At 41.1% G+C, this 27,363-nt stretch overlaps 2 protein-coding genes and 1 long non-coding RNA gene across 7 annotated transcripts in view; 1 reads left to right on the forward strand and 2 right to left on the reverse strand.

Moving 5' to 3' along the window:
- RAD51B (RAD51 paralog B) overlaps window positions 1-5,069 on the reverse strand; it is a 351,970-nt gene extending 346,901 nt beyond the window's left edge. Inside the window, exon 1 of the mRNA XM_081851642.1 lies at window positions 4,747-5,069. The gene's annotated coding sequence lies outside the window, so the exon portion shown is untranslated. The remainder of the gene's footprint in view (window positions 1-4,746) is intronic.
- Window positions 5,070-6,177: 1,108 nt separating this feature from the next.
- Window positions 6,178-27,297, forward strand: LOC309336327. The gene is made up of 2 exons (XR_014153984.1): window positions 6,178-6,398; window positions 27,076-27,297. It is a non-coding gene; the product is annotated as an uncharacterized lncRNA (long non-coding RNA).
- Window positions 21,967-27,363, reverse strand: part of TMEM229B (transmembrane protein 229B) — a 37,866-nt gene continuing 32,469 nt past the window's right edge. For 4 of the 5 annotated variants that reach the window (XM_081851884.1, XM_081851880.1, XM_081851882.1 and 1 more), the window contains one exon: window positions 21,967-23,056. In XM_081851884.1, the coding sequence (XP_081708010.1) occupies window positions 22,526-23,056 (531 nt within the window). In that variant the 3' untranslated portion in view covers window positions 21,967-22,525. Of the gene's footprint in view, window positions 23,057-25,206; window positions 25,401-27,363 lie in introns of those variants that run through there. The other variant, XM_081851883.1, reaches the window with a different exon arrangement.

The raw sequence follows: 27,363 nt of genomic DNA on the forward strand, positions 1-27,363 counted from the left end.
GTTTCTTTGAACAAATAGAGTTAACTTCACTGGTACTATGTGAATTATTACTGACCTTCTCCTGACACCCTCCCTGACATCCAGGGGGAGGGAGCAAATTGGGAAATTCGCTTCTATAGCACAGCCATGTAAAACTGTTCTGAATTAGATAAATAATTTCCTGCTCACCTATCCCTGAACCTTAGCTATCTAGCGCCTTAGGGCAATTCTCATAGAATTCAGATGTAGATGAGCTCAAAGGTGATGACTTGACAGTAGAGCTTGGAAAGAGTTTCGTTTAACCTTCTCTTTCCTATGTTTAATGGAGAGTTAAATGGGGAAAATTGGGCCCAAAGAATGTGCATTTCGTAGCACACAGCACATAAACATAGTTTCATACACACAGCATTCCAGGATACTTCATGCTGTTAGGGATTCTGCTGTCTTCACAATGGAAAGAGTCCTGTGGGAGACTTAATTAGGATTGGAGGAAGCATTTCCCCCCAGTCCTAGTAACTTCTCCAAGGACTCTTACTCCAAATGGATTTGGTGTCTTGCAAAGCTAACAGCATCCTGGGTGGAATGCATGCCAACACCCTCTTCAGAATACTTTAAGCTCTTAGGGGAGGGATGTGGAACCTGTGGCCCTCCAGTTGTTGTTGGTCTCCAACTCCTTCCAGCCTCAGCCAGAATAACCTATGGACAGATATGATGGGAGTTCGAGTTCAACAACAACTGGAGGTACACATGCACCAGCAAATCTGTCACTGTTGGATAAGTAAGCAGGGCAGCTGATTTATGAGCTATAAAGCAGGGACCTCTTGCAGAGAGGATGAGTCTGCATGCTTTTCAGCTGAAGCTCAACAGGATAAACAAGAGGTCTTTGGGATTATTCTTGACTCCTTTAAGAGGATTGTTTTCCAAGATCCTATTTGTTTCCCTTCTCTTGGTTAAAGGGGAAATAGCACTTATCTGTCTGTGGCGGTCACTTCTAAAATAGACCTGCAATGTCCTGTTAGTTGAAAAGGGTTTAAAATAGTCAAGTGTCGATGAAAATTAACAAGTCACTGGGTCCAAATGGAATACACTTGAGAGTACTGTAAAATTGCATTACTGTTGACAAGAATATGCAACTCTGTTCTCACTAAAATAGGCCTCCTTAAAGGAAAGTTGCAAAGCAGCCAATGTAAAAACTGAATTTTAATTTTTTTTTTTTTAGAAGGGAAGCCAGGAAATTACAGTCCAGTAAGCCCAACATCTGTTCTGGCTAAACTGGAGAAAGCATTATTACACCCAGAACTGTTGAACATATATATAAAAAACAAGTATTGGTGGGAAATAATTAGCATAGGAAAGAAAATTGACTTTATGCCCTGATTCTGAGCCCTTTGTAGGCATCAGGTTTAGCCATTGTAGAGTGATTGGAGATCAACAGCAGTCTAATGAGTGCCACCTTTTCCCCTAAACAACCATATCCTCCAACATTTCTCTGATGAAAATAGGGACATCTTAAGGAAAAATGGGACATTCCGGGATCAAATCAGAAACTGAGATGGCTTCAGTAAATCTGGGACTGTCCCTGGAAAATAGGGGTACTTGGAAGGTCTGGACATCCAGTGAAAAATGGGCATATGTGTGTCTATAAGTTTTACACAATTTTCTTCATGAGTGGCACTTCTGCTGAGGACATTTAGCTTGTGTAAAACAGTCTTGAAAGAAATACTTTCTGTTACTTAATGGAATGGTTTAAATGTATGTGAAGTGTACAGAATCTTGTCTGGTCTGTTTTAAGTGGCCAGAACTGAATTGGAATTAGTCTTGAATTAATACATACAGTATTGCTTAGAAATATCTTAACATAAATCTGAATGAGCAATAAACATATGGCCAGGAGATGGCAGTGGTACATAATTCAATAAATGAACCACAGAGAAGAGCAGAAAACATTTTATATAGAGGGAGAATATAAACTCACTTTCAGTAGTGAAGTGAAGTACTGTACTTTCAGCCTCAGAAGTCTAATGTACACTAAGGAAAAATATTAACTGAGATCATAACTTTTCTGATTTAATGATCAGTGTAGTTTTTGCCATCTGCCTTGTCCATTTAAGGCACATGTAATGCTGATTTGCCTTATGTCTCTCTGACATAGACACTTGTTGGGTATTATTCTTATTCTTCTTCTTCTTCTTCTTCTTCTTATTATTATTATTATTATTATTATTATTTTCATCATCATCAAATTTTTCCTTGAATGGAATGTAGGCATTTTAAACCAGCTGTGTGAATCAGCTACTATGAACCCAAATAGCTACGGCCTTTACCCAATGTATCTGAAGAAGTGTGCATGCACACGAAAGCTCATACCTAGAACTAACTCAGTTGGTCTTTAAGGTGCTACTGGAAGGAATTTTTTTATTTTGTTTTGACCAATGTTAAGAAGCCACATTTTCTCATATGGAATTTAATGTAGATTTTATCAGTTAACTAACTAATCGATCCACCAACACTCATATTTAAATCAAGAAGAGGAGCCATAGCTGAGTGGTCAAGCACTTGTTTTGCATTAAAGCAACCCTAAGTCTAATTCTCGCATCTCCACTTGGAAGGCTCAATTTAAAATGCAACATTAAAAGCAGTTGAAACAAATGTCAATAAACAGAATAGGGTGGAGTAATTATAAAATAGAGTATATTGGTGTCAAAGGCCAGGGTAATTTATATCCATAGCAGCTGTTTCACAATACTAGTTTGCTGCATAAATACTCAGTTCAGGCTGGAAAAAAATGGTCTGCACGTATTGAAAATAACACCAGTTTGTGAATTGGCCCTTGAGACAGGCATGATCCTACTGCATTGCAAATTGCTATGCTTTGGTACAGGAGCAAAGGGCCCTGATGGACTGTCTCAGGCAAATTGTATTTAGACAGATCTGCCAGTAGTTGCAACCATTATATACAATAGATTACTATTATTAATAATAGTAATAGTTATAATCTATTACTTGGAGCTATACATATTTTTCTGCTGTTACTTTCTCTCTCTACCACTTCCCAGACCGTTGTCCTGAATTTATAAGGTGAAGTACATTTGCCTGATGAGCTGACATGACTGGAATGAATACAAGTTAGCTTACTATCGAGCCTACTCTGAGGCTATGATGGTAGCACTGAAGCATCTTCCCTTGCCAGCATTATGTCTTCACAGTGGCTCGGGGACTCTTAACAAGGAGACCCAGTAGAAAATCTAAATGGAGGACACCACCTGGTCCAAGTTTGTTGGATGACGTTCAGTTATAAAGGCCTGAGGACAAGGCACATGGCTAAATTCAACCAACCAACCTGTATTCCTGATCCTTGCCACTCTTGACTTACTGCACCTAGCAGGGAGGGAGTATCCAGTTGGGTCTGGTAAATGAGACAGGGGGGCAGTCCCAGCTATCTTTAAAAAGGCTGTAGTAAAACTGTTCCTGAAACAAAAAACTATATTGAACTTGAGAAAAGTTAGCAACTTTCAGCAGGTAGCTAGCCTTTCTTTCCTAGGCAAAGCATCTGCCAAGTCTAGGTGCTAATGGATTTTTTTTAATTTATTCAATAAATTTTGATCGGATTTAAGGCCCAGTTTTTCTACAGAAACTGCCTTGTTCGCCCTGTGTGGTCACCTTTGCCAGGATCCAAAGAATAAGACCATGCCCTTAGAAAATTATCTAATCTGTCATTTATTTGATGAGTGCTATTTCTTCCTGCCGCCTAGTATTTTAGTATTATTTATTTATGTTTTATGTGTTTTTATGGATTTTTTAAAAATGTACATTGCATTGTGGTTTAATTATTATGCTGTGCATCAATTTGGATGCTTTTTTTGGCAGAAAAGTAGTTACACATATTGGAAAGAAAACTAAAATAAACGAAATCCATTAGAAGACATTTGTTTCATAATGACCCAATGAATCAAACTGCATTTTAATCCATTATCCAAGACATCCTCTCTAGAGTTACGCTTGCTTCCCTCGGCTGCAGTCTTGCATATTTTTTATCACTAAAAAGAAGAAGCAAGCTAAGTACTTCAGCGGAAATTGCACCAGAGGAGGAAAAGGCAGAGAGTCAGCTGATCTAGAACTACTGACTCTGTAACAAAACAGGGTTTCTGCGTGGCCTGCAACAGTAAAGTAGACTCAGAGTCCACGTGTTTATCTCCATATGAGATCTGACTATTGAGGTGCCCTTGACAGAGAAACTGCACACTTTACTCAGCAGATTATCTTGGAACAATAAATTCTCAATCCAGGACTGAGAACACAATAACATACTCATTTTATCCCTGCATTTTAATAAGTATATTTAATGCATAAAGGGCATTGCTGTGGCCTTCATTCACTCCATAAAGTGACCTGATGATATGTATGTCATGGTGCAGAAGGCTCACTAAATATTTTTATTAGGAACAAAAGAAGCTGATCTGTTATCCAACCTACAGCCCCCTGGATGTCAGTGCTGGCTCAGGTTCATGGGAGTTGTAGTCCAAAATATCTGGCAGGCACCAGGTTAGGTGAAGCTACCTTAGACCATTGATCCATGTAGCTCTATAGTGTCCTCACTGATTGGCAGCAGCTTTCCTGGATTTCAAAGAGGGATCTCCTGTCTATCCTGGAGATGTCATGGCTTGAACCTGGGAAAACTTATGCATGCAAAATGTATGCTCTGCCACTGAGCTACAGTTATTTACTCAAGGGAATGGCTTACCTACTGATACATGAGTCAAGTCTTACCTCTGTCATTGACCAAGCAAATTCCAGCTGCTGGGCCCCATTCCCTTGCCTCAGAGGACATCAGTGAGAGCTGTTGCCTGGTAGGTGGAGGCTGAAGGGAAACACCACTGAAGATCAAGGATGCAGTCAGGAAATGCCACCTGACAATTCCTGGCACCAGTCTTTTTTGCCTACTACGTATGCCTTTGGACTTAATTTTAGTATCCAGCTTGAAACAGAAACACAGCCCTAGCAGCTACCTCTGGTTACGAACATAATTCGTTCTGAAGGTCCGTTCTTAAGCTGAAACCATTCTTATCCTGAGGCGCACTTTCACTAATGGGGCCTCCCACTGCATGCGCGACTTCCATTCGCATCCGGGGGCAAAGTTCACAAGCAGGAACTGCTACTTCCAGGTTAGTGGAGCTCGTAATCTGAAGCGTTCATAACCAGAAGCATTCGTAACCAGAGGTACCACTGTATTATTGCATCTCCCATTCTGTCCCACAGCTAATTTCTACTGAAGGAGGGCAAGGTCATCTTGAAGTTTGCAAAGCCACAATAAATATTGGATGTGGAATATGAAGCCCTTTTTTGTACTCAAACAGCTTTCTCTTAATCCTTCTTGTTCTCAGTCCTATAGCCAGAAAAATAATGCAATCTTTGTTTTCCTATAAGGGTTTTAACTTCTGCTCTGGAAATCTGCAGTTATGTATTTTGTGCAATACCATATGCTAACAGAGGAGAAATTGAAGTTTTTCATTGAAGTTAATTTCTATGTTTATAGAATTAAGCTAGATGAACCAAAGTCACTTTGTTGATCAGTTCCAGCTTTATACACATTCCTACCGAAGTCAATCAGAGATCAAAAGTTACATTTGTTTTTCTAAATCATCAATCTGCTGCCATATTTCCTGCTGGAACACCTTGAAAGCAGAACCTTTGAAAGAGTCAGGTAGTGCAAACTTCTGCATCTCTACTCAGAATTCAGAGAGACTTACTCCCAGGTGTGTGTGGGGGATTGCCACCTGAGATGGTCATTGGCTGAATCTCCCCCTTCCCCCATGAAACACACCCTTCCTTCTCGGACTGTACTTTTTTCAGGTTGATGTGGCCTCCTCTATGTGTTAGACATATTCCCCCTTCACCCAAAGGGCCTGCTTGAAAGGGAAAGAAGTACTGAAGAAGAGTTTCTGTAAAACAAAAGATCCACTTGGTGCTTTGTGTTCCTGCAGTATTTATTAAACTACAGCTATACTATTAAATACCATTTTTCTTCTAGTTTTAGGCATGGATATTTTTAAAAAATCTCCCATAAAGTTATATTGGGAGGATAGGAGTGAGTTTATACTATGTTCAGCTATCTATGTTTATTCACCTGGCTTTGAGAGCAGACATCCATGGGTTTTATTTTTAAACGTTATCTGGACAGGAACATGTGTATATGGATTTATGACATTGGCATTTGCTTTCTCACTTCCCTTTTGCCTCAGAGTTAAGGGGTCTAATTGTACAAAATAATCTGTGAAAGGCTGAGACAAATCTATCTCAAATTCCATGGTACTAAACTATTGAATCTAATTTTGTTTTTTAACAAGCAACCACAACGGAAGACAGAACAGAAAGTAACCACGTGGCAGGACCCTCAGAGCGAAATACTCCTCCAAACTATGGTAGAAGAATTTAAGATAAACAGTTAATGACTCATGTGAAATACAGATAAGAGAAACAAATCCAAATGGATCATGTAAATGTATTTGTATAGCCTATTCTCCTGTGATGGTTTTCTTACTTGGAGATAATGATGGCATTTGCACATAGTAATAAGTCAAGACCCTTGACTAAATAAAGCATACTGTGCATGAGTTGTGCACATGCACACAGCCTGAATACTCCCATTTAGCTCCCCCCTTTGTGCAGTAGGGTAAACAAACCAGGATGGAATCTAGGCACATATAAGAAACAATGTGAAAATCCTTTTTTTAAAAAACGTTTTGAAAAATATATTGACTTTGCCATAGCTCACCATCACCATCTAGTGTAAGGTATAATGCACTTCACAAAACACTTAAAACATTTTATTTGCAGCTGTATAGCTGAGTCCTGGAATGGGATAGCTTAGTGTTACAACTGAACCCAGGATCGTGGTTTATTTCTCCCTAACAAGCTAAGATTTGTTAGCCAAGGCTGGCTAGTAATATTTGCTTTTTATAAGGAAATAATCCACAATCTCATATTAAAACATAACTCTGATCTCATTGTTTTGTGTTGTTGTTGTTTTGTGCCTGCTTGTGTGAAGGGAGGCACAAAACAGGATTCAGGATGTTATTTATTAAGCCAAAGTCCTTGATTTATTATGTGCGAATGCAGCCAAAGTCTATAGAGAAAAGCATGTGCATGGTCACTACTGAAGTGCACTTGTTGCAACTCCACGAGTTTCAAGAAAATAGTGGGTGTTGAAATAAATTTTTGCAGCTCTGCTCTTCCTATGGAATATTCTACTGAGATAACCTTGTTGTCCTTTATTGACTCCTGTACCATTTATGAGCACTCTTATAATGCTGCCGCTAGCAAACAGGAGGACAGGTGCTGAAAAAGTACATGCTGATGCATGGACTTCCTGCACAGTTCCATAATGTTATTTTCCTTTAATACATTGTGAATAGCTTTCTTGGCTTCCAGTCTTTGACTGGAATACTGCATATCAGTGTATTCTTGATTTTAGATTTCCTTGTTAAAAAGCAAAACACTATAACAAAACACTAAAAACAAAAAGTAAACACTATCCAACAGCATTTCTGTGACATAGCATTCCATTATCTAATAATATTTACTACAACTAGGCAAGTAGTACTCTGACATTTGCACAGGTTTACTATTCCAGTATTCTTCATGTTACTAATAGAGAACTTCAGGGTGCAAGTTAGCACCAAAGCACTCTTTAACACTTGCTGGCAACTATCTCCTCAGTTGAAAACATCTGACTTTCAGCCACATTTGTGTTGCTCCTGCCACTGTAGTCAATAGGTCCAGCTCCAAGGGCCTTCTGGCAGTTCCCTCACTGCGAGAAGTGAAGTTACAGGGAACCAGGCAGAGGGCCTTCTCGGTAGTGGCGCCTGCCCTGTGGAACACCCTCCCATCAGATGTCAAGGAAATAAGCAACTATCTTACTTTTAAAAGACATCTGAAGGCAGCCCTGTTTAGGGAAGTTTTTAATGTTTAATGCTGTATTGTGTTTTTAACATTCGGTTGGGAGCCACACAGAGTGGCTGGGGAAACCCAGACAGATGGGCAGGGTATAAATAATACATTATTATTATTATTATTATTATTATTATTATTATTATTATTATTATTATTGCATAAATGGACTTTTAAAAGTTTGTTTTGCAAGTACCCAGAGCCGGTTAGGTTGCCCATTGGTGTATGCCTATGTTTTTTCATCACACAATTTTTAACCTGTTCATGTATAAGAAACTTCCATAATGTTTGCTCTGGCTGGCACAGGGTCCCCACTGTTTCAGACTTTCAGAGGAATCCTCTCGCATTTTGTCTTACTGTGAACTTTGAACTGAAATACCAGTAAGTCTCATATCTTACAACTCATACACGAATGGTATGTCTCTATAACTCCCTTTTTGCAGTTGGTGGAATGAGGTGCAGAGAAAACTGCCTGATGGCTTAGCAGAAAGGTCTGTTCTGGTTGAAAATCCTTCAATACGAAAATTAAAGCATCCCTTCTCAAACGGAAATACTTTACTCGGTGTTCCATTCAGAACCGAAGCTGCCCCTGTTTGATCTCTTACCCTTCTCACCTGTGTCCCACATTAATGTGAGGGGCAAGTTGGCATCCCTGCTCCAAGATGTTTTTCTGAGCCTTACAGCAGAGCTTAGAGTTTAAGCAGCCATCTTCTTTCTTTTGTGGCCATGCCCCCCAATAATAACCCAATCTGAAAGGCATGTTCACTTACGCCCCCACCCCAAAAAAATCCCCCACACCTAACCTAGCACTTCTCTATTGCTTCCACAAGGTTCTTTTCATTATGCGTTCAGAGCTGTATTTTTGATGTTTTTGTGGCACCCAGCAGCCATCTCACCTGTTTTCTCAGTCCTTTGAAAGTAATGGCACACAACAGATGGTAAATAGAGCTGAATTTACAGAGATCACACAGCATCACCAGCAAATCCTTCTGCCCACTGGTAATTTCCATCTCATACCCTCCAACATTTCTCCAATGAAAATAAGGACGTCCCATTCCATAATGATAATTTTACTATTTATACCCTACACATCTTACTGAGTTGCCCCAGGCACTCTGAGCAGCTTCCAACATAAATAAAAACACAATAAAACATTAAACATTAAAAAACTTCCCTATAGAAGATTGCCTCCAGATGGCTCAGGGATCAGATAACTCCATACTCTCCAACATTTCTTCAGTGAAAATAGGGACATCCTAAGGAAAATCAAACCATCGATGTCCCTGGAAAATAGGGACACTCAGAGGGTCTGCAGTCGGTGTGCTCTGCAGAGGAAACTGGAACGTGCTTTACAAGTTATATAGCTTCAGAGAGGTCAGAAAGACTAGAACAGCCTTCCCCACCTGGTGCCTTCCAGCTAAAGCACACATCAGACCTTGCCAATGTGGCCAATAATCAGGAATGATAGGAGTTGTAGTCCAAATTATCTTGAGGCCACCAGTCTGGGAAAGCCTGAACTAGAATATTAAAAAGAGAGAGAAAGAGATTTCTTAGATCTGTCTGACCAAATTAATCAGCTGAGCAGAGCTCACCTTTCAGAGTAACTGGAATGGCTGCATCTGTTAATTATGGGAGTATGAAAAAGGAGGATGCCATACTTAACTAGATGTATGATGACCACTCCCAAGAATAAATCCCTTCCTCTTAGGATCAGTAATCTATGTCATTTAAAACAAAACAAATTCCTTCCAGTAGCACCTTAAAGACCAACTAAGTCAGTTCTTGGTATGAGCATGCGGCACCTTCCTGTTTTGCCTCAGTCAGCAAAATCAACCATGCACTGACTTAGTTGGTCTTTAAGGTGCTACTGGAAGGAATTTGTTTTGTTTTGACTATGGCAGACCAACACGGCTACCTATCTGTAACTGGAACTATGTCATTTAGGTAGAGTAGTTTGAGAAACTTATTTTTTAGTACTGTAAGGGTTTTGGGGATCATAGCCATAATGTTCTAAAGATGTTAGAGCATTTTCACAGACTAGGCTTCAAGAGCTTTCAAGCCTTTCCCATGCTATTATTCTGAAAAGCTGTTCATGCAGAAGAGAAAACAGAGAACAGGAACTTGTAATACAAATGAACATTCTGATCAATGTGGATTTTGCATTTGCCTCACAAAGTCATTGAAGGAAGAGCTGCTTTGAACCTCCTGTTTAGTAAAATGTCATTTGAGCTATTTGTTTAGCTGATGTGTTTCTGTGGTGGCACCTGCTCTATGTAGCAAATTGGGCTTAGATTGGGTGGCCTGTTCTTTGTGCAGGTGACTGGCTTGCACTGCATTGCAGCAAGGGAAATTAACTAGGCGGCCTTTTGTTTCCTCCCAGGTCTATCTATAATTGTGTGTTTCTGGCATGTATCTCCTTGTTTCATCCTGTTCCCCTCAATGTACCCGTGACTATATTAAATAATTTGTTAGGAGAATAGCTAAGTATCATATCTGCTAGTGTTAGGGGTGTTCAATTAAGATCCCAATCTAGAGTGTGAGATAAAGCGTCTCATATGAACTCATCACAGAGACAAGGATTTGCTGTAGGCTTGTTTCAAATTATACACATATGCACAAAGACATAAAGCAGGATGGCTGTGGGCCATAACTATATAAGTTGGGACCATCATTCCCATGAAGGCTGGAACAAGTCTTCCTCCATTGTCTCTGATGAAGCAGTGCTGTTGGCTGGCAAGCAAGCCATGAAGGAGCCAGGCCCTGTTGCCAGGGACAACACAAGGACTCCATGTGGTTGTGGTACTGGATGAGGAGAATTACCAGCACCTGACTATAGTCAGTCTGTTTCAGTGGGACACCTCCATTTCTAGGTGAGACTCCAAAATAAAAAATGGAAAAAATCAGTGTCTTCTATTATTTCTACACACTTTCTTTTAAATTCATGAAGCTCAAGTGCCTATGTGTATTTTAGCATCTATGAATTGTTAGTGTCAGAAAGGAATGTCAAATAACAGATATCTTTAAATTTAAAAACGCACTTACTCAATACCTTAGTGACTTCCTTAAGTTATCCCTTATACCCTTTAAGCATCCTGCTGTGCTCATGGTTGATTTTGCTGACTGAGGCAAAACAGGAAGGTGCCGCTCTGTGTGAACAACACAGGCTGCTTCCTGCCCCCCCCCCCCCCGTCGCCATTGCTGCCGCCACAGAAGTCTTGCTTACTGTGATAGTGCAGCTGTGGCTTCCAGGTTCCAGCTTGAGCCCTGCAAGAACATGCCGGAACCTGGAAGCCGCTGCATCCAGTTCTTGCTTCTCCAGTGGCGGGGGAGGGACACCCACAAGGGCTCCTCTTGGATTCTGTTGCCTGAGGCAACTGCCTCAGTCTGCCTCATGGACAGGCCAGCCCTACAAAAGGGTCGCTCTTCTTTCTGAATGATTTAAGCATGGCAAAGATGATTATGATCTTGAAAAAATGACCCTAGTCCAGGGGGACTGTTGGAGGGGAAGAGATAGATGAGCAAGTAGATGGAGCTTGGAACATCACTTCTGAGCGGGCTGGGGGTCAGAAGTAGCTTGGCGCAATTGCACCAGAGGTCCACTTGCCTCTGCCCACAACATGCTTCTCTTCTCCAGCTACATGAATTATACAAATGATTAAAAAAAATTTTTTTTAACTGAATAAGTCTTTTTTATTATTTCATGTGCTCCTTTGTGGGGGGGGAGGGGCCCTTTTTGAGGAACTGTGCCAGACCTCCTGGTCACTTGGAAGGGGTAGAGATGGGCAACAGCGGTCCACTTCTAAGGTTTTAAAATGTTTCTATTTTAAAAACAAGCTGAAATTTTTTAATGGAAGAAGTAAAAAGCCACAAATGTAAAAGCATATGTGCCCATCAGTGCTGGTCCCATCATGGCTACTGCCTTGCCTTACTTGAAAGAGGAGATGGATGTCAAACGCAGAAGCCAAACAGGTGCAGACAGAGTTTAATTGCAAAGCAAAATTCCCAGTGCATTTTGAATGTCGTAGTTCTTCCATGGGGAGAAAAAAATTAAAAGATGGAAACAGAAATTTTAGTCTAATTATAGGTTCCATTAAAGTTGATCATCTGGTTCGGTAATGGAGCAAGTACAAGAACAGCATTCTGTTCAGGTTTGCTGTTCACAGAAAAAGATGCTTCTTCCAGGCTTGGCCAAAAGAGAAGGCTGAAAAAGTGAGGTCATCAGAGGGAGAAAGGCAAGCAGACCTATCCTATGATCAGAGGCAGAACGTTGAGCATTATGCCAGGGCTGACAGTGGCATAAAATAGTTGTGATCCTATGCTCATCCAATAGGACACAGAAAAAGCAGATTGGAGAAACTGCTGAAACACTGGTGCAAGCAGCATGACAGCATAATTGTTCTGTCCCCAGTAACCATGCTGACAAGGCAGCCAACAAACACCATAGTCTAACCATGACAACCCCTAAGATTCCACAGCTAGTTGGAGGGCAATCTACACAGTTATGACAGCTCTGATCAAAGTTCACTCCTGCATCCCCACAGTTTTCCTCACAGACGGCCGTCAAGATAGGATGTTGCTCAACATTAGCCATGTGAACACTTGAGTCTTTCATGTTATCCAACAAGGTATTGCCAACACTTGCACCAAAATGATGTACATCTGAGCCCTGAAATATCATTTGGCTTCCCGGGCCAGGAAGATTATGGGCTGTTATGAGAGTTACCTGATTGAAATTGCCTACAGTTTCTCCCTTTGACCAGTAGCCTCTGTAGCTCAGTCGGTAGGGAGCCAGTGCCAGTTCTACAGGGCTCCCAGATCAAGCTCAGTGGCCTCTAACCATTAGGCTCTTTGGCCCAATCTGGGTCTGAATATGTTACATTTCAACTAAATATTGTTGCTATATGGAATCCTAAAGGTACTGCTTTTTCCTACATGTTCTAAGACCGTGGCAAGTATGCTACCATTATACCTTCTGCCATGTTCCTGTACCAGTCTGCTTGCTCTCCGTCCTGTCTCATGGCTGCAACAAGCAGAACTGTAGTTTTCCCCCCTTGCGGTGGGTGAGGAGAAAAGTGAGCAAAGGAGAATGGGTAGTGGCTGCATATTCTACTGGCTTGGAACTTTTAAAAGGAAGACGTGGAAAAGGCATGATAACTGGCTTGCAATCTGACAATTCTCAGTTAAAAAACTGTCCACCATATTTAAGATTGTGTCAGAAATTAAATTAAAGCATCTTGTGGCTAAATTCCAGAAGCACTGTGTATCCCATGCTACATTTAAAACAGGTACTGTTGAGTATACGCCTGCTACTCATTAGTAAGATCCTGTTGTTTTGTGGCTTAAGTATGGTACCACTAGTTTTATTTGTGCAACCCAAGCTTTTTTGTAGGAGGGGATATATATACCAATGGCTCCCCCCAGTGCTTGTCCAATGCATTTTGCTAGTTGGGCTGAAACAAGAAATTGCGGCACACCTGCCCCCATATTTGGGAAGTTCCTGATCGTCTCCCAGAACCAAAAGTTATTTTTTCCAGAATTATACTCCTTTTCTCTTTCACTTTCCTGTAAGCAAGATCCGTTTTCTGATCACATACAGCCCAGTCCAGTGCAAAGGGGTTTTGGATTGTTCTGCCATTCATCAAAAGCTGCGAAAAGGAATTATAAATTTGGCCTCAGTTAACTTATGTTATGTGCCCATTTCTCAATTCCAAGAGTGCATAGTTTATTGAACTTAGGCGAGTTACCCACTTCAGTGATTTTATGATTAATTAAATGTACAACTTTGCTTTTATTTTAATGAACCTTGTTGTATTCACAATCCAGATGCGTGAAATGAAAATTTTGTTCTGCAGAATTTAAATGAACATTTCACACTTGCTTAAGATCATCATCTGGTATACTATTGAGAAATGCTGTATGGGTTTATAGGGAAGTTTTTAATGTTTGGTGTTTTACTGTAGTTTTATTATTTGTTGGAAGCTGTCCCATTTAAATGACTTAAGCTGTGGATTTAAGACTGTGTGGAGATAATTTTCTAACCAAAGCATGTTTCAAGAAGATCGTGGAAAGCATAAGAGCTTTGGAATGATGCAGCAAAAAATACCGTTGCCATTTTGGCAAGTTCTGTCGGAAGACTTAAGTCTGGGAGGAGGAACAGAACTGTTTTTATATTGTGGGTGAGCCTCCTCAGAGGGACTAAAGAGCGACAGATTTGCGAGATTAATGATGGAAAGACTGCTGTTATTTATGAAAGTGATGATATATGGAAACCATCTTGATATGATGATTGGACGAATGGAAAAATTCACACAGGATTATAAATTGGTGTTTACCTGCTTAAGGAGATTATCAGAAGAGATCATAAAGAAAAATAAAAAAATATACGAACAAGATGAGATGTGGAAACAGCAAGATAAGACTGGATAGAACTATGAACATTATTTGGACAGATTTGTGGATATTAACGCAGCAGCAAGAAGATGATCGGAATCCCCCTTCGGAACTTGAAATAAGGGTCCCCCCAACAAAAATTTAAAATTTGGCTTTGTAATTCGGAATTTATGTGATGTGATTTGATTGGTCGGTTAATAAAAATTATTTTTTTAAAAAAGGAACCTGTCCAGAGTGACTGTGGCAACCCACTCAGGTGGACAGCATATAAATAGGCGTTCAAGGCCTTGTACTTCTGTGAGGTTGCCTGTGTAGCAGCAGTTTTTTTGGGACAAGTTCTGACAAAGACTTTAAGGTTTTATTAGGCAGGGCCTAAATCAGATGAGTTCAGTCTGATTGGCCTGGGGGACAGCAGTCTCTGATTGGCTGAAGGTTCCAGTCAGTTTTAAATTAGCTGTACCCTGAGGAGTTGGAAGAGAAAAAAATTGATGACAGAGGTATGAGGAAAAGCCGAGAGAAAAAGTATAAAGCTAAGGTCAGGATATTAATTCAAATCAGTTTGGATATAAAGCTGCATTTATCAAATCTGCACCCTCTGAAACAATATGTGAACAAAGCACAGCCTTTCTTTAAAATTCACACTTGTCCAAAAATTCACACGTATTCAAAAAGTCACAAGTTGCTGCAAAATGTGGAGATCTGGATTTAAGACTGAAAAAAATAGAAGCAAAATTAACAAATCCTTCCATCCCTACTAGTGACTGAGTTGATCTGCAAAAGCTACCCTGTATAAAGATCTTACTAGAGGGAGATTGCACAAGTATGAACTAAATTGTCCAAGCCACCAAAAGAAGAACTAGAGAAACTTTGGGGCATAGAAGCAGATTGTCCATGGCAGCTGGACTGGATGGTGGGAGTAACAGGCAGCAGCAGAGGTATATCTAAACCTGTGTTTATGCAAGTAAGGCTGAAAAAGTGGGTATCCCTGGCATGCATGCATGCATATATATATATATATATATATATATATATATATATATATATATATACTGTATATGATGAAAAGACAAGAAACACACACATAACTGGTATCCTCCATATTGCTGGAGTTGTTGTTGGAAATACACAGATTTCCTGTGTCGGTGGTCCAGACTGGTTCCTTCTTGAGTTATTGACAGAAAAATAATCCATTGTCCCACAGCAACAATGAAATCTAAAGTCCTCGAACATCTCTAAGAGTAAGATACTTACAACCATAGAATTATAGGGTTGGAAGAGACCACAAAGATCATCAAGTCCAGCCCCCTGCAATGCAGGAATATTTTGCCCACTGTGGGGCTTGAACCCACGACCCTGAAATTAACACTCTCATGCTCTGCCAGCTGAGCCTATTATCATGCTTGCTTTGTTAGTTGATATTATTAGAATTTGTATTGTGATGCTTTCATTTGTTGGCTTTTAGTACTGTATTTATTTTATTGCATTTTATGATTTCTCTTAAATGGTTGGTTTACTTATTTGTTGTGCAGAGAACATATGTTATAGAGTGACTCACAAGTAAATACCATACAAAAATTGAACAGTTAGACTGGAAGTTGTAGATGGCACCTAGAACAAAATTCTTCTCCAAATGCAACCTAGCCTTATACACTGAAAAGAACATTTCACTGGACTCAGATGTGATTAGTTTTCAGCTAGGTATGCATAGGATTGGGCTATTGGTCTTTAATATGAAATAGTGGATTCATGAAAAGGTGGATTCACAACAAGCATGTTTTTAACTCTCAAACTGCTGCTGACAAGTTGTTGCCCTCCAAATGTTTTGGACCATAACATCTATCAGCCCCAGCCATTGCAGCAACAGATTGGTGAAAGCTGCTCTAAAAACTCCCTTTCATACTGAAACTGTGTGTGCTTTATCAGCAGAAAATGAGTAATGAATAAATGGCTGCATAAGTGGGAAAAAATATAATAAAATGAATGAATGAAAATGAATAGGTCATATTGTAGACCAGTATTCAATACTTATAATCTACTATTGAACATAGGCATAGCACTTAAGAGTATTCAAAAGGACTTTGCATGCATTACATCAGTAATCCTTCCAGCAATAGGTCAGTGTTATTATCCCCCCACTGTAGATGGTCTGCCCAGTGTGATAGTAGTCTACCTAAAGCCATTTACTGTGCTCCTGGCAGAAATGAGATTTGGCTAGGAACCTCTTTGATCCACTATACTACATAACATGATGAATAACCATTCACTGGGGAGTCTCAAAGGGTGCTCCTATACTAGAATGCTTCATGCTCCAGAATAGTTATTTAAAGCCTGACAATGGGATGCATCTTTTTTCAAAATAATTATTCCAGCACTGGACATCCATGTAACACAGGGTTCTTCCTGACTCTCAAATGCTTTCCATTTTGGCATTCAGAAATATTTGACGCAGTTCACTGTGCAAAAACTAGGAAGCAACTTACATGGAAACAGTGCAAGGTGCTTTTAGTCAGCTACTGTAGTTTTTGGTAGGGATATGTGGGGATAGGATGGGATACTAACAAATATTAGCATATTTTTAACCCACCCAAGTCCATTGGGTAGATAGAGTGCATTATAAAGCAATAAATAAAGGAATGAATGATTGTGACACTAACCATATTATAAGTATTTGCATTCAGTTTTGCAAATTCAGGCTACAATCTTATGCCCACTTACCAGGTAGTAAGCACCATAGGTCTCAATCGAATTACTACTAAATGGACATGAAAAGTATCTCAAAGGTCATCAGATCCAATTTGCTGCTCTGGGAGGATCCCCTAGATAAATCAGTTGAGAGGTGTTCTTCCTTTGCCCCCCCCCCCATTCAATAAATATACTGTAAATATACTGTGCTAGGAATCCATTGCTTCAGTCCTTCCTTCCACATAACATTGTCCGTCTTCTCTGTGACAAGCTTTTAGTTATTAAAGAAAACCTTGCTACAGCACCTACACTGCTGCTGGGTCCTATGCAAGTTGGTAACTTCTATGTTTAGAACCATATTGTGGAAAATATATATAAATATATGACCCTTATAGGTGTGTTTATGTATCCTTTTGAGACAGATTGCAGGTATGTTAAGTTTCACATGGGCCAGAAGGTTTACCGTCTCCTTCGTTCAAGTAGACATACTCTTTCTACATTTTCATTTTAGATGAACTATCAAGGACACTCCTGTGATTCCCAGTCACTGTGTGGGAAGCAGTCTCCTGCATTTCCTAATATTTCACCTACCGCCCCTTTATGGAATCATAGATGTAATTATTCATGAATAATTTGTTTTTGCTACTAGCTATGATGCTTTGTGCTTCTTTTCATCACAGTATCAGCTTCAACTACATAGCAAGAAAGCTATGGTCAAAGCATCTCTAAATATGGTCAAGGCAACAGGTCAAAGCATCTCTAAATAAAAAAAAAATGGACTTCAAGGTTGCTGTGACTTAACTTGCTCCATCAGTTCAGTGGGACTTAGTCATGACTAACTTTAGTTGGATCAGGGTCTTTTGTCTTAACTTGATAGCTATGTGGGGACTTCAACATTAGAACCAGTACTTGTAGACCACATGTTTGGAAATCAAAATTTAACATCAGAAAAGCAGCTTGTTACAATGACCAAAAGGCTTCAAGATAAATAAGGTTTAGGACCCTATGTTGGGTAGGTTGCATATACTCCTAGCACTTTCCTAATGAACAAAGCAGGTTTGACTATTCTGCAGTGTCTATAATAGATCAATGATCTGAAAGCAATTTTAATTACATGCTTGTGTTCCACTCAAAATGTTTTGACTTTGCCTGTAAGTTAAGGCATACTATAAACAGATAAATTGCTTCATCTCAATTGAAAGTTGTAATGTTCCAGATATGTTCTGCTAAAATAACACAAAAAAGAAAGTAAATTCTATTGTCAGTGCTTTCTTTACTATATATAGGAATTGTATTGAGGGGAAATTGCTTCTTACCCGCTATTCACCCCTGTACATAGAAGGTAGAGAATGGCGGGGGGATGGGACTCTAAAGAAGATCCAAGTGTGCCCATCTGGAGTAACCAAAAGGAAACACACACATACACAAATCTGAGCACAGTAGTACAGAAGTAGAAGATAAGTGCTGACAAAGTGCTTCCAATATGACTTGCTTTAGGAAGCTTCAGTGGCGTAGCGTGGGTTGTCAGCACCCGGGGCAAGGCAAGTAATTTGCGCCCCCTAACCCGTGGATTTTAGTAAGGGCAGAGAGCTGCGAGTGCGAGCGCGCCCCCCCCCAGATGTTGCACCCGATGCGGCCGGCCCCCCCTGCACCCCCCATGCTACGCCACTGGGAAGCTTGTATATCAGGGATGGGGAACTTGTGGCCCTCCTGTTGGACCACAATTCCCATCATCCCTAACCATTGGCCATGTTGACTGGGGCTGATGGAAGTCCAACAGGTTCCTAGCCTGATTGTACACAGTGTACACACACAGTGGAATTGTAGAGGCACTTCCCTCATTAGCCCCAGTGAGCCCTGAAGCACAGAGACAGCATATTTTAGAGACTAAGTATGTCCTTTCTAATTTTGCCACACATTTGCATTCATTGCAAGATTTGTCCCTTATCTGTGTGGTGCTGGAGCTCTTTTGCTATCTATCTGAATGGCTAAAACAGAGGTGAAGAACCCGTAAATAAATCTAACCTAAATAAACCTGAATGATATGCCTAGAAATAGTCCAGCTGAGTTTGGGTTCTTTACTGTTTTGTAAGAAAAGCTGCAACATAACACAAGTAAAATGCAGTGCATGAGCAAATTTATAACCCATTTCCAATGACATAAGCATGAAGCACCCTCTTCTTACAAGGAAGAGAGCGCAAAACCAACAAACCACAAGTTTTTTTATTGCTGGTGAATTCAAACAGGCAACTTTAATCTACTGAGGAGGATACACATACAAGCAAATATTTAACTGAGAGTTCTGTGGGTGTTTTATTTGCCAGTGCTTTACCTGCTGCACAGCTTCTAGGCTACAGTTCTCAGCAATGAGGCCACCATTGCTGTGTAGTTTAAGCAACCCAACTGTAAAACAACATCAGTAGTTTTCACTAGAATTGAAGGACAAAATAAATGTAAATAAAGCAAAAGAGATAAAACACTTGACTGCAACCAAGTTGCTTTTCTCAAAAAGAGAGTAATGAGATCTGCAGGGCCAGACACATACAGTAACTTTGAGATGTTGTAGAATAGTATCAAGGAAAGCTCATATGGTGTGTGGGTTGTAGTCTGGTGAATGCTGCATGAGGAAATATGAACTTATGCCCAGCTCAGTTCCTGGTGTGCAAACTGCGAATAAAGTGCACTTGTGTGTGAAAATTATAGCCCCTTGGGGACACATCTACACAGTACGAACCAAATAAAATAGCATAAAATAAGCTCAAGGAGGTGTAGTTCTGATGCCTCATGGGAAAATGTCGCTCAAGTGAAAGGGGTGTTCATAGGCAAGAGGCTAGAAGCCATTTTTCAGTGTAAGCAAATAACAATTTGTGAGTCGTGAAATAACTTTGTTATTTAGGATGGGATTATAGACCCTCTAAGGAGCATGGAATTGTGCTACTGACCAATTCAGATATTGCTACCACAACCTTACATATTCTAAATAGATCCATGATGTTGCCTTTTTAAAATAAAAAAGCCTTCCATTATAGTGTTTTTGTAATGTTAGTAAAGGAACCAGTGTTGCAGCGGATGTTAGCAGTCAGTGGCTACTAGTGAAAGCAAGGGTATTCCACTAGTCCAGCCTTATCTAATGCTTTGAACTGTGGTTACCAGAAGATTCAAGTGTAGCCCATCTCCTATTTGCACCATTCCCTCCATCACAGAATACTTGGAGGAAAATGTATTTTAGTTTGTTAAAGACGCAGTATCTTTCCGATTCGCTGTTTCTCTTTTGTGGTTTAGGACAGCAGGTCAGAAAAGTGGAATGCCAAGAATAATGCTTATTTTCATGGCAAATCCAATTATGAATTAAGGCTGGAATTTGATATCCCCTTCCCTGGGAATAAACCCCATTAAACTCAACTGGGCTTAATTCTGAGGAGACATGCATAGGATTGCACTGTAAAAAAGGATTAAGATTGTGATTCCATAGCCAATAAATGGCTCCTCCATTTTATTTTCCACTCAGCTGACCATTATTGCAGCATGTTGTTGCATGGCACTGCCTCAGACAGGAAACACAATTTAATTCAATATAAAATGGATGAATGATAAACGGGAACACTAATCTCTCTGTGTGTTTGCTGAGTATTTCAGGAGACACGTGTCTAAAACAGGGCAGACCTGAATAAGCTTCTGCTTTCAGTGCTCCAGCAGATCCATTGCCCGCAATGGATTCACACCTGAGCGAAAATTAGGAAGAACAAACTAATTACACTTCGAAAATACAAGACAAGATACTGTTACAGTTATTCTTATTCATAAAACAATGCAGATCCCATCCTGGGTGATAGAATGAAATTCAACAGAACAAACAACAGCTGTGATAACTGACTGCCAGATGGAGAAAACAGTCAATGGTCAGTCAAACAATAATGCAGGCCTCATCTAAACAAACTACAGAAGATGAGACTGCAGCCACATAAAGAAACTCACATCCCAAGCTCAACTCATTGCTAGTGCAATTCAATTCCGTTCAGTGCAAATGATACCTGGTTCTTTCTTTATTTTTACCCAGGAGGTCTAGTAACAGCATACCCTCCTCTTAAGGCTATTGGATGCTTTGTTAATTTAAGCTGTCCTTGGGTCTTTCATACTTTCTACAGGCTCTGAAACAGCCTTCTCCAACTCCGGGTCCCCCAGATGTTGAACTACAACCCCCATAACCTCTGACCACTGGACATGTGGGCTGGAGATGATGGCGGTTGTGGTTCAGCAATCTCTGGGGAGCCAACCTTAGGGAAGGTGGTTTGAGAATGCCTACCGTCCTACCTACACTGGTCACAATCCATTTGGAAGATCCTGGAGAATGGCTTTTCAGCACTCCCCACCATAAAGCAGTGGGATATCACCTCCAGCAACTCATAGCTTTCTGAAGAGAGATTACTGCACCCCTAATACTGCTGTTAAGTACATAGAGAAGAACATCAGGCATAGCTTCCCGAAGATCTGTAGAAGCAGATGAGCACTGCACAGTGTCTTGCACAATTCTAATTCCCGATAAATCCAGGAGACACACGGAGACTTCAATACCTGGGCCAATGGTCCACAATTATTGCCAGTGGTATCATTAGTGACAGAATTCTCAGGGGAGGAAGGCAGAGAGGATCCTGGTAATGTGAACAGTTACTATGGGGCGAATCGGAGCTGAAGCAGCCCTTCTGTTCAGTTCTATTACAAAGAACAAGGGAAGACTTTAGCCATTTCTCTCCCGTTTTGGGCTCCTTGGCCAAAAATGCAACTTGTACAGTAATGATATAATTAATCCAGCAGAAGAGACTTTTGTTTTATTTTTTAAAAAGACTATTGGGAGTGGGAGAAGGTCTCTAGCGAGCCTCGGGATGGATGAGTCAAAAAGTAATTTTATAGAAATCCAGGAAGATGTCCAGCACCATATTATCATACACTGTGGTGCATTTAAAAACAAAAAAAACAAAAAACTTAGGAGGGAGCACACAAGAGGGCAAACCACCTCCCCAGTTGACTGCCACTGTTGGGTTGTCTCAACAGCTAATGAGTTTTCCTTGACCCTGAAGCATCTCGGGTCCCATGGGAGGTACTGGTTGCAAGCAAGCACCTGAATATTGCCTAGTGGGATATAAGCCAATCACTAAGTTAAATGGGGCGTCTGTGCCAATCTACTAACTTGTTATTTGTACAAGGTTGATGAGCATTACTCTTATCCCACCCACCCACCCATATGTAGTAAAATGCAGGTATTATGACTGTTCTCATAATAAGTTACAAGTCAAACTATCTCACCAACAGGTAGCTGACAGTGCTACTTGTTGCTTTAAAAAAAACCATAGAAGAGAGCAAAAATCCATAGAAAACCTACTGATTCCACTTTTTCATGCATGCCTCCAAACACAGGAGGTTTGTTTATCATACAGGAAGCAGGAGTTTTGTTTTTGAGGCCATCATCAAAAGTCTCCAGTGAAAGGGGCAGGAGAATTCACTTAGTCAAGGTGTAGTTTGAAGTTACTCTTCAGTTAGTTTTCACATGGCCATTGGCCAAGGTTACAGCAGCAGTAGGAGACCCGGGTTCAGCATTCTCATCAAATCGCAAACGCAGGGTGTTCCTGATGACTAACTGTTCCATGATGACTGCTGCACAGAACCACGGAATCGCATACTCCAGGGTTATGAGGCCCATGAAGTTCAAGTCAAACTGTGAATAGTCCCAAGGGCAGGCATCAAACTGGCGCAGGATGAAGCCGGTGGTGAACTCCCAAGTATACGTCCACAGGGTGTAAATTAGGCAGCGCACTAGGATGTTGCACTTGTCCTTCAGGTACAGGTACATCTTTTCTACAATGAGGATGGAAGTTCCATAGATGAAGAGTGCCCATACGCTAGTGACACCTGGGAATTTCCAGTTGAAATTGACCACAAACTCCCAAGCAGCTGTGAACATCACCTCACAGAAGTAACCATGAATAGCATAGAGGTACCAACGGGAGAAAGCAGTCAGGGGTTCTGCAGACGCCATCCTTCCGCACAGTCCCCAGCAGGAACTCTGAAAGACAATTGGGGGTGGAGAGGAGGATTAAAGACTCAAGTAAACAAGGGTAACAGCACTAGATCTTGTCACACTGGAGGTTACAGATATAACAAAATAATATAATGCATAAAGGTACAAAGTACAAAAATGTGAATCAATAATATAACAGATAATGAAAGTGGCATAAATCTTTAAAGTGACCTGCTCAAAACCAGAATAGGAAGTAGGAGTATTTTTTTTTGTCTGACTAGTGAAGTTTTGAAGAGGAGTGACACACTGCACTGCCTTGCTTTTGCCTAATTTCTTGCAGTATGCTCAGAACCAGATTACAGTGTATTATAGCGTTGACTCACGCGTGGCCAGGAAAGTGTCTTCTCGCAGTTTGATATAGAAGCAAACCTTGGATCTGCACATTCTTCCTCAGCCGTGCCATGCAAATAACTTTAATGAGGACTGAGTTTTGTGCATGCACAAGCAGGCCTCACTTTTGTTTCGTCTTTGGTACTAGACACCAGGCAGTGGGACCTACTTTCACATAGATGCCTACGTGCAAACGTCCCAGTTCTCATTTAAGTTAGGCTGTGGTATTCCTGTTGCCTACACACTTCAGCTGTACCTGGGAATCAAGACAACTAGAAAGCCTGAAAAGGGGGTGCATATGAAGCTTGTTTAAAATGTGACACACGTTCTACCTCTTCGTAGCAGCAGGTAAGACCAAGCTAAGGCAAGCATAAGAAGAGATAATGCCACATTAATTTTAGCTAAATGACGCAAGGTACTCTACATCCAAACAGGAAGCTTACAAGAAAGAATAAGTTGGAGAAGTGACTAAGGTGCAAAACTAATGGAAACACGAGGAAAGAAAAAGAACAGTATGAGGTACAATTGGTAAGTGACACAATGGATACCAAAAGGCATTTTAAGACGTTCATTTAACAAAAAAGGGAGTGTGACAAAAAGAGGGAGTTCAGATATAATGTCAAAACCTTGATTTGGTGTTTAATAATAATAATAATAATAATAATAATAATAATAATAATAATTTGTACCCCGCCCATCTGGCTGGGTTTCCCCAGCCACTCTGGGCGGCTTCCAACAAAGATTAAAAATACATCAAGATGTCACACATTAAAAAACTTCCCTGAACAAGGCTGCCTTCAGTTGTCTTCTAAATGTCAGGTAGTTGTTTATCTCTTTGACATCTGATGGGAGGGCGTTCCACAGGGCGGGCGCCACTACCGAAAAGGCCCTCTGCCTGGTTCCCTGTAGCGTTGCTTCTCGCAGTGAGGGAACCGCCAGAAGGCCCTCTGACAGATGACAGTTTTTCTGTATCCGGAAGTGCTCTGGCATCTGGATATTAACAACCACCTAGGAACTTCAGAACTAGCTGCCCATGCAGTGCTACTTTCCCAAGTGCTTCTGGCCATACTACAATCTCAATGCACATCTCTTGTGTTCTCCAAAGTCTTCTTGGGATAGCAATGCTTGGCTATAACTTAGAAAATTGCCAGCTACTGCTCCAGCCACCTCAACAAGGAGGCATGTGCAGTTTTATAGTCTGTTCTATCGATTGACTTAATTTGCAGCCCACATTTTTATCCAAGAAGCTCAAGGTGGCATGCATGGTCCCTGAGATTTAATCCTCCCACCCGATGGAGTAAGTTAGGTTGCAAGATAATGACTGACTAAATGTCACCCAGTAAGCTTCATGCCAATTGGGATTTGAACCTCAGTCCTAGTCGGAGACTCTCAAATACTACACCACACTGACTTATCCCACCTTTTGGGAGCCAAGTGCAGGACCTGAAAAGTGAACCGGTGGTGATACCAACTTCCATGGTCTGTAGCCCGAGTACATTTGTGTTCTGCCTGATACATCTGGATGCAGAACTATTTCCATGTCCTACAGAAAAGCTTTTTCTTCTGGGAAAGTTACACATTTCTGGAGTTGCTTCTTAGGGAGAACGGAGAATGGTGGGAACAGGGTGATCTGTGCCCCATGACAAACTGAGTTCACATGTTCACACAAACACAACCTATAGAGAATACTTTTATTTCTATCATTTGTATCACAACCTTTTCCTTCCACATTAGAGGAAGCGTCTTTTGTTATAGCTACGAGGCACGTTTAGGTAGAAGGGCAGAGGTCAGGGCCAAATACGTACTTGATATCAAATGGTTCTCCATGTGAGATGAAGCCAGTGCTATGTTGACATTCTGCCTTTTCCTTGGTTTATAATAATATAAAAAAGAAATTCAGCCCCCACACCGAGACATTTTCAGGCCAAAATCCAACCCTAGGCCTCCTGAATATGGTACACTATGAACTGCTCCCTAGTCAGATCTTAATTGGACTTTTTGAGGCCTGTGAGTTGTCACTGATGAAGTCACAACTACTCCATTGACCTGGGAATAAGCTAGGTAACAGCATACTTAAACTCAATGAGGTAGGGTTGTCATTGTCGTTTAAAAAATCCTTTATTCCCAGCTATACTAAAGTATATAGATTCTCATGCTCTTCTTCTCCGGCACAGTAGATCAGGGGTTTGGATTGCTCTGTGTAACACTGTTAAAAACTAGCCACTGCTGCTTCATCAATGAGGCTCTGTTTTTCGTACAGCATGTGGTGATATGGATACACAACACAAGCCAAACTGCTAATTTAAATTGCACACATAGATTTGATGAGGAATCTGGATTTCATACAAACAAGCAACGTATGGAGGAATCATAGAATTGTAGAGTTGCAAGGGGTCCCAAGCATCATCTAGTCCACCCCAGGAATCTCAACTACAAACTACGTTTTAAAAAATCCTTTACCTATATAATCTTCTACAGCTTGGGGGGGGGGGTAGACAGTGCTAGCAATGTGTAATGTTTCTAGGGGTTGCTCGTGCGTAAGCAGGTGCCTATCCCCCCGGCTGGGTGGAAACACCTGGCTGGGTTGCCAAAGTGAACCTTTTCTGTCCGGACAGCCACTCACCCGTGGCTGACTCAATCGCTGGCAGAATCCGTGAGTGGGCATTTCACTTCCACTCACTTTTACTTCTAGCAAAGAAGTTCTTTGACGCCTAGTCTCCGCCTACCTTCTCTGCGCGGAAGCCTTCTGCGCAGGGAGGGCGTGGGCAACGGAGGACCCCTACTCTCCCCGCTGGTCCCAGGCAAGGAGTCATGAGTCCGCCTCGCCACTTCCCCCAGCTGCCCCCCTTCTCCCCTGGTGCTACGCTGATTCTCTTCCCCAGAAGATGGGCTGCTCCTCCCGATCCCTGGACGCTCTCTGGAATCCCTCTGGCTTTCGCTCTCCCCCTCCAGTACTGATGGCAGTTCCCTGACACAATGAAACAAAAAAGGGGCACCCCAAGAGGGAAGAAACCTATATGTTTCATACCCACAGCAGCTACAGTGACAGGGCCCCACATATTTTGGCCCGGAGACATTTGTTTCAACTGCAAGACATGGCAATAACAGCTAATCTCAGGCAGCTTTTCTAGTGCTTTGGCAACACCAGTTGCTCAACGCACATGTTGCAGATGCTGTAAATAAAGCACATTAAACAGTCACTAATGCCTAGGAAGGATCCAGAGCTGAGAAGCACTCAGGAAATGTGATGACAAGGAGCTAAGATGCCTTGCATTTGATACTTCTGTCTCCTGAAGAAAACTTGTTAGGTGTGCCAGTTTTGCTCTTAGAAGGAACTGGCTCAACTCCACCCTTAGAAATAAGAATAACTACGGCAGTCTCTCTGGCGGACATCCCATATCTCAAATGGGGGCAACAACACAGACAGTGTCCATGGCTGTTAAATTTCAAAGGAGCTGTCCTTCACATGCAATACTAAATCAGCTTTTCAAAAATAAACATACTTTATTAAAATGCTTTTCTTTGAAGGGCTACAGAGAAAAAACAAAGACGTTCATTTCCATTGTGCCCTTCTCTCAGTGGAGAATTAGCAAGTATCAAATTTATAATTAGCTTGCGGCACTGCCTACTAAGAGCAGGCAGCACTTATAAGAGGCTTGTTTCTCACTTTCTAGTGGTCAGCGATGGCCTTGGTGGCAAGATGGAAGTCAGTAGCCATTCAAATGCTGAGATTCTATCTCTTTGCTCCGAGGCAACTTCTCTTGCAATTATGGGTTTCCACTCAGCTTGACATTGGTCCTAGGACAGCAGATCGTCAATGTATAAAAATATGGGTTGTGCACTGGTGTTGTGAGTTGAATTTCTGCCTAGGAGAATTATAAACTCGGTTCTATTTATTGAAAGTTGTTTGTCCAAATATATGGACCAGGGCACACGACACAGCAATTACCTCTTTCTCCAGT

The sequence above is a fragment of the Podarcis erhardii genome (genome assembly GCF_964252035.2).
Source record: "Podarcis erhardii genome assembly, chromosome: 1".
NCBI lineage: Eukaryota > Metazoa > Chordata > Lepidosauria > Squamata > Lacertidae > Podarcis > Podarcis erhardii.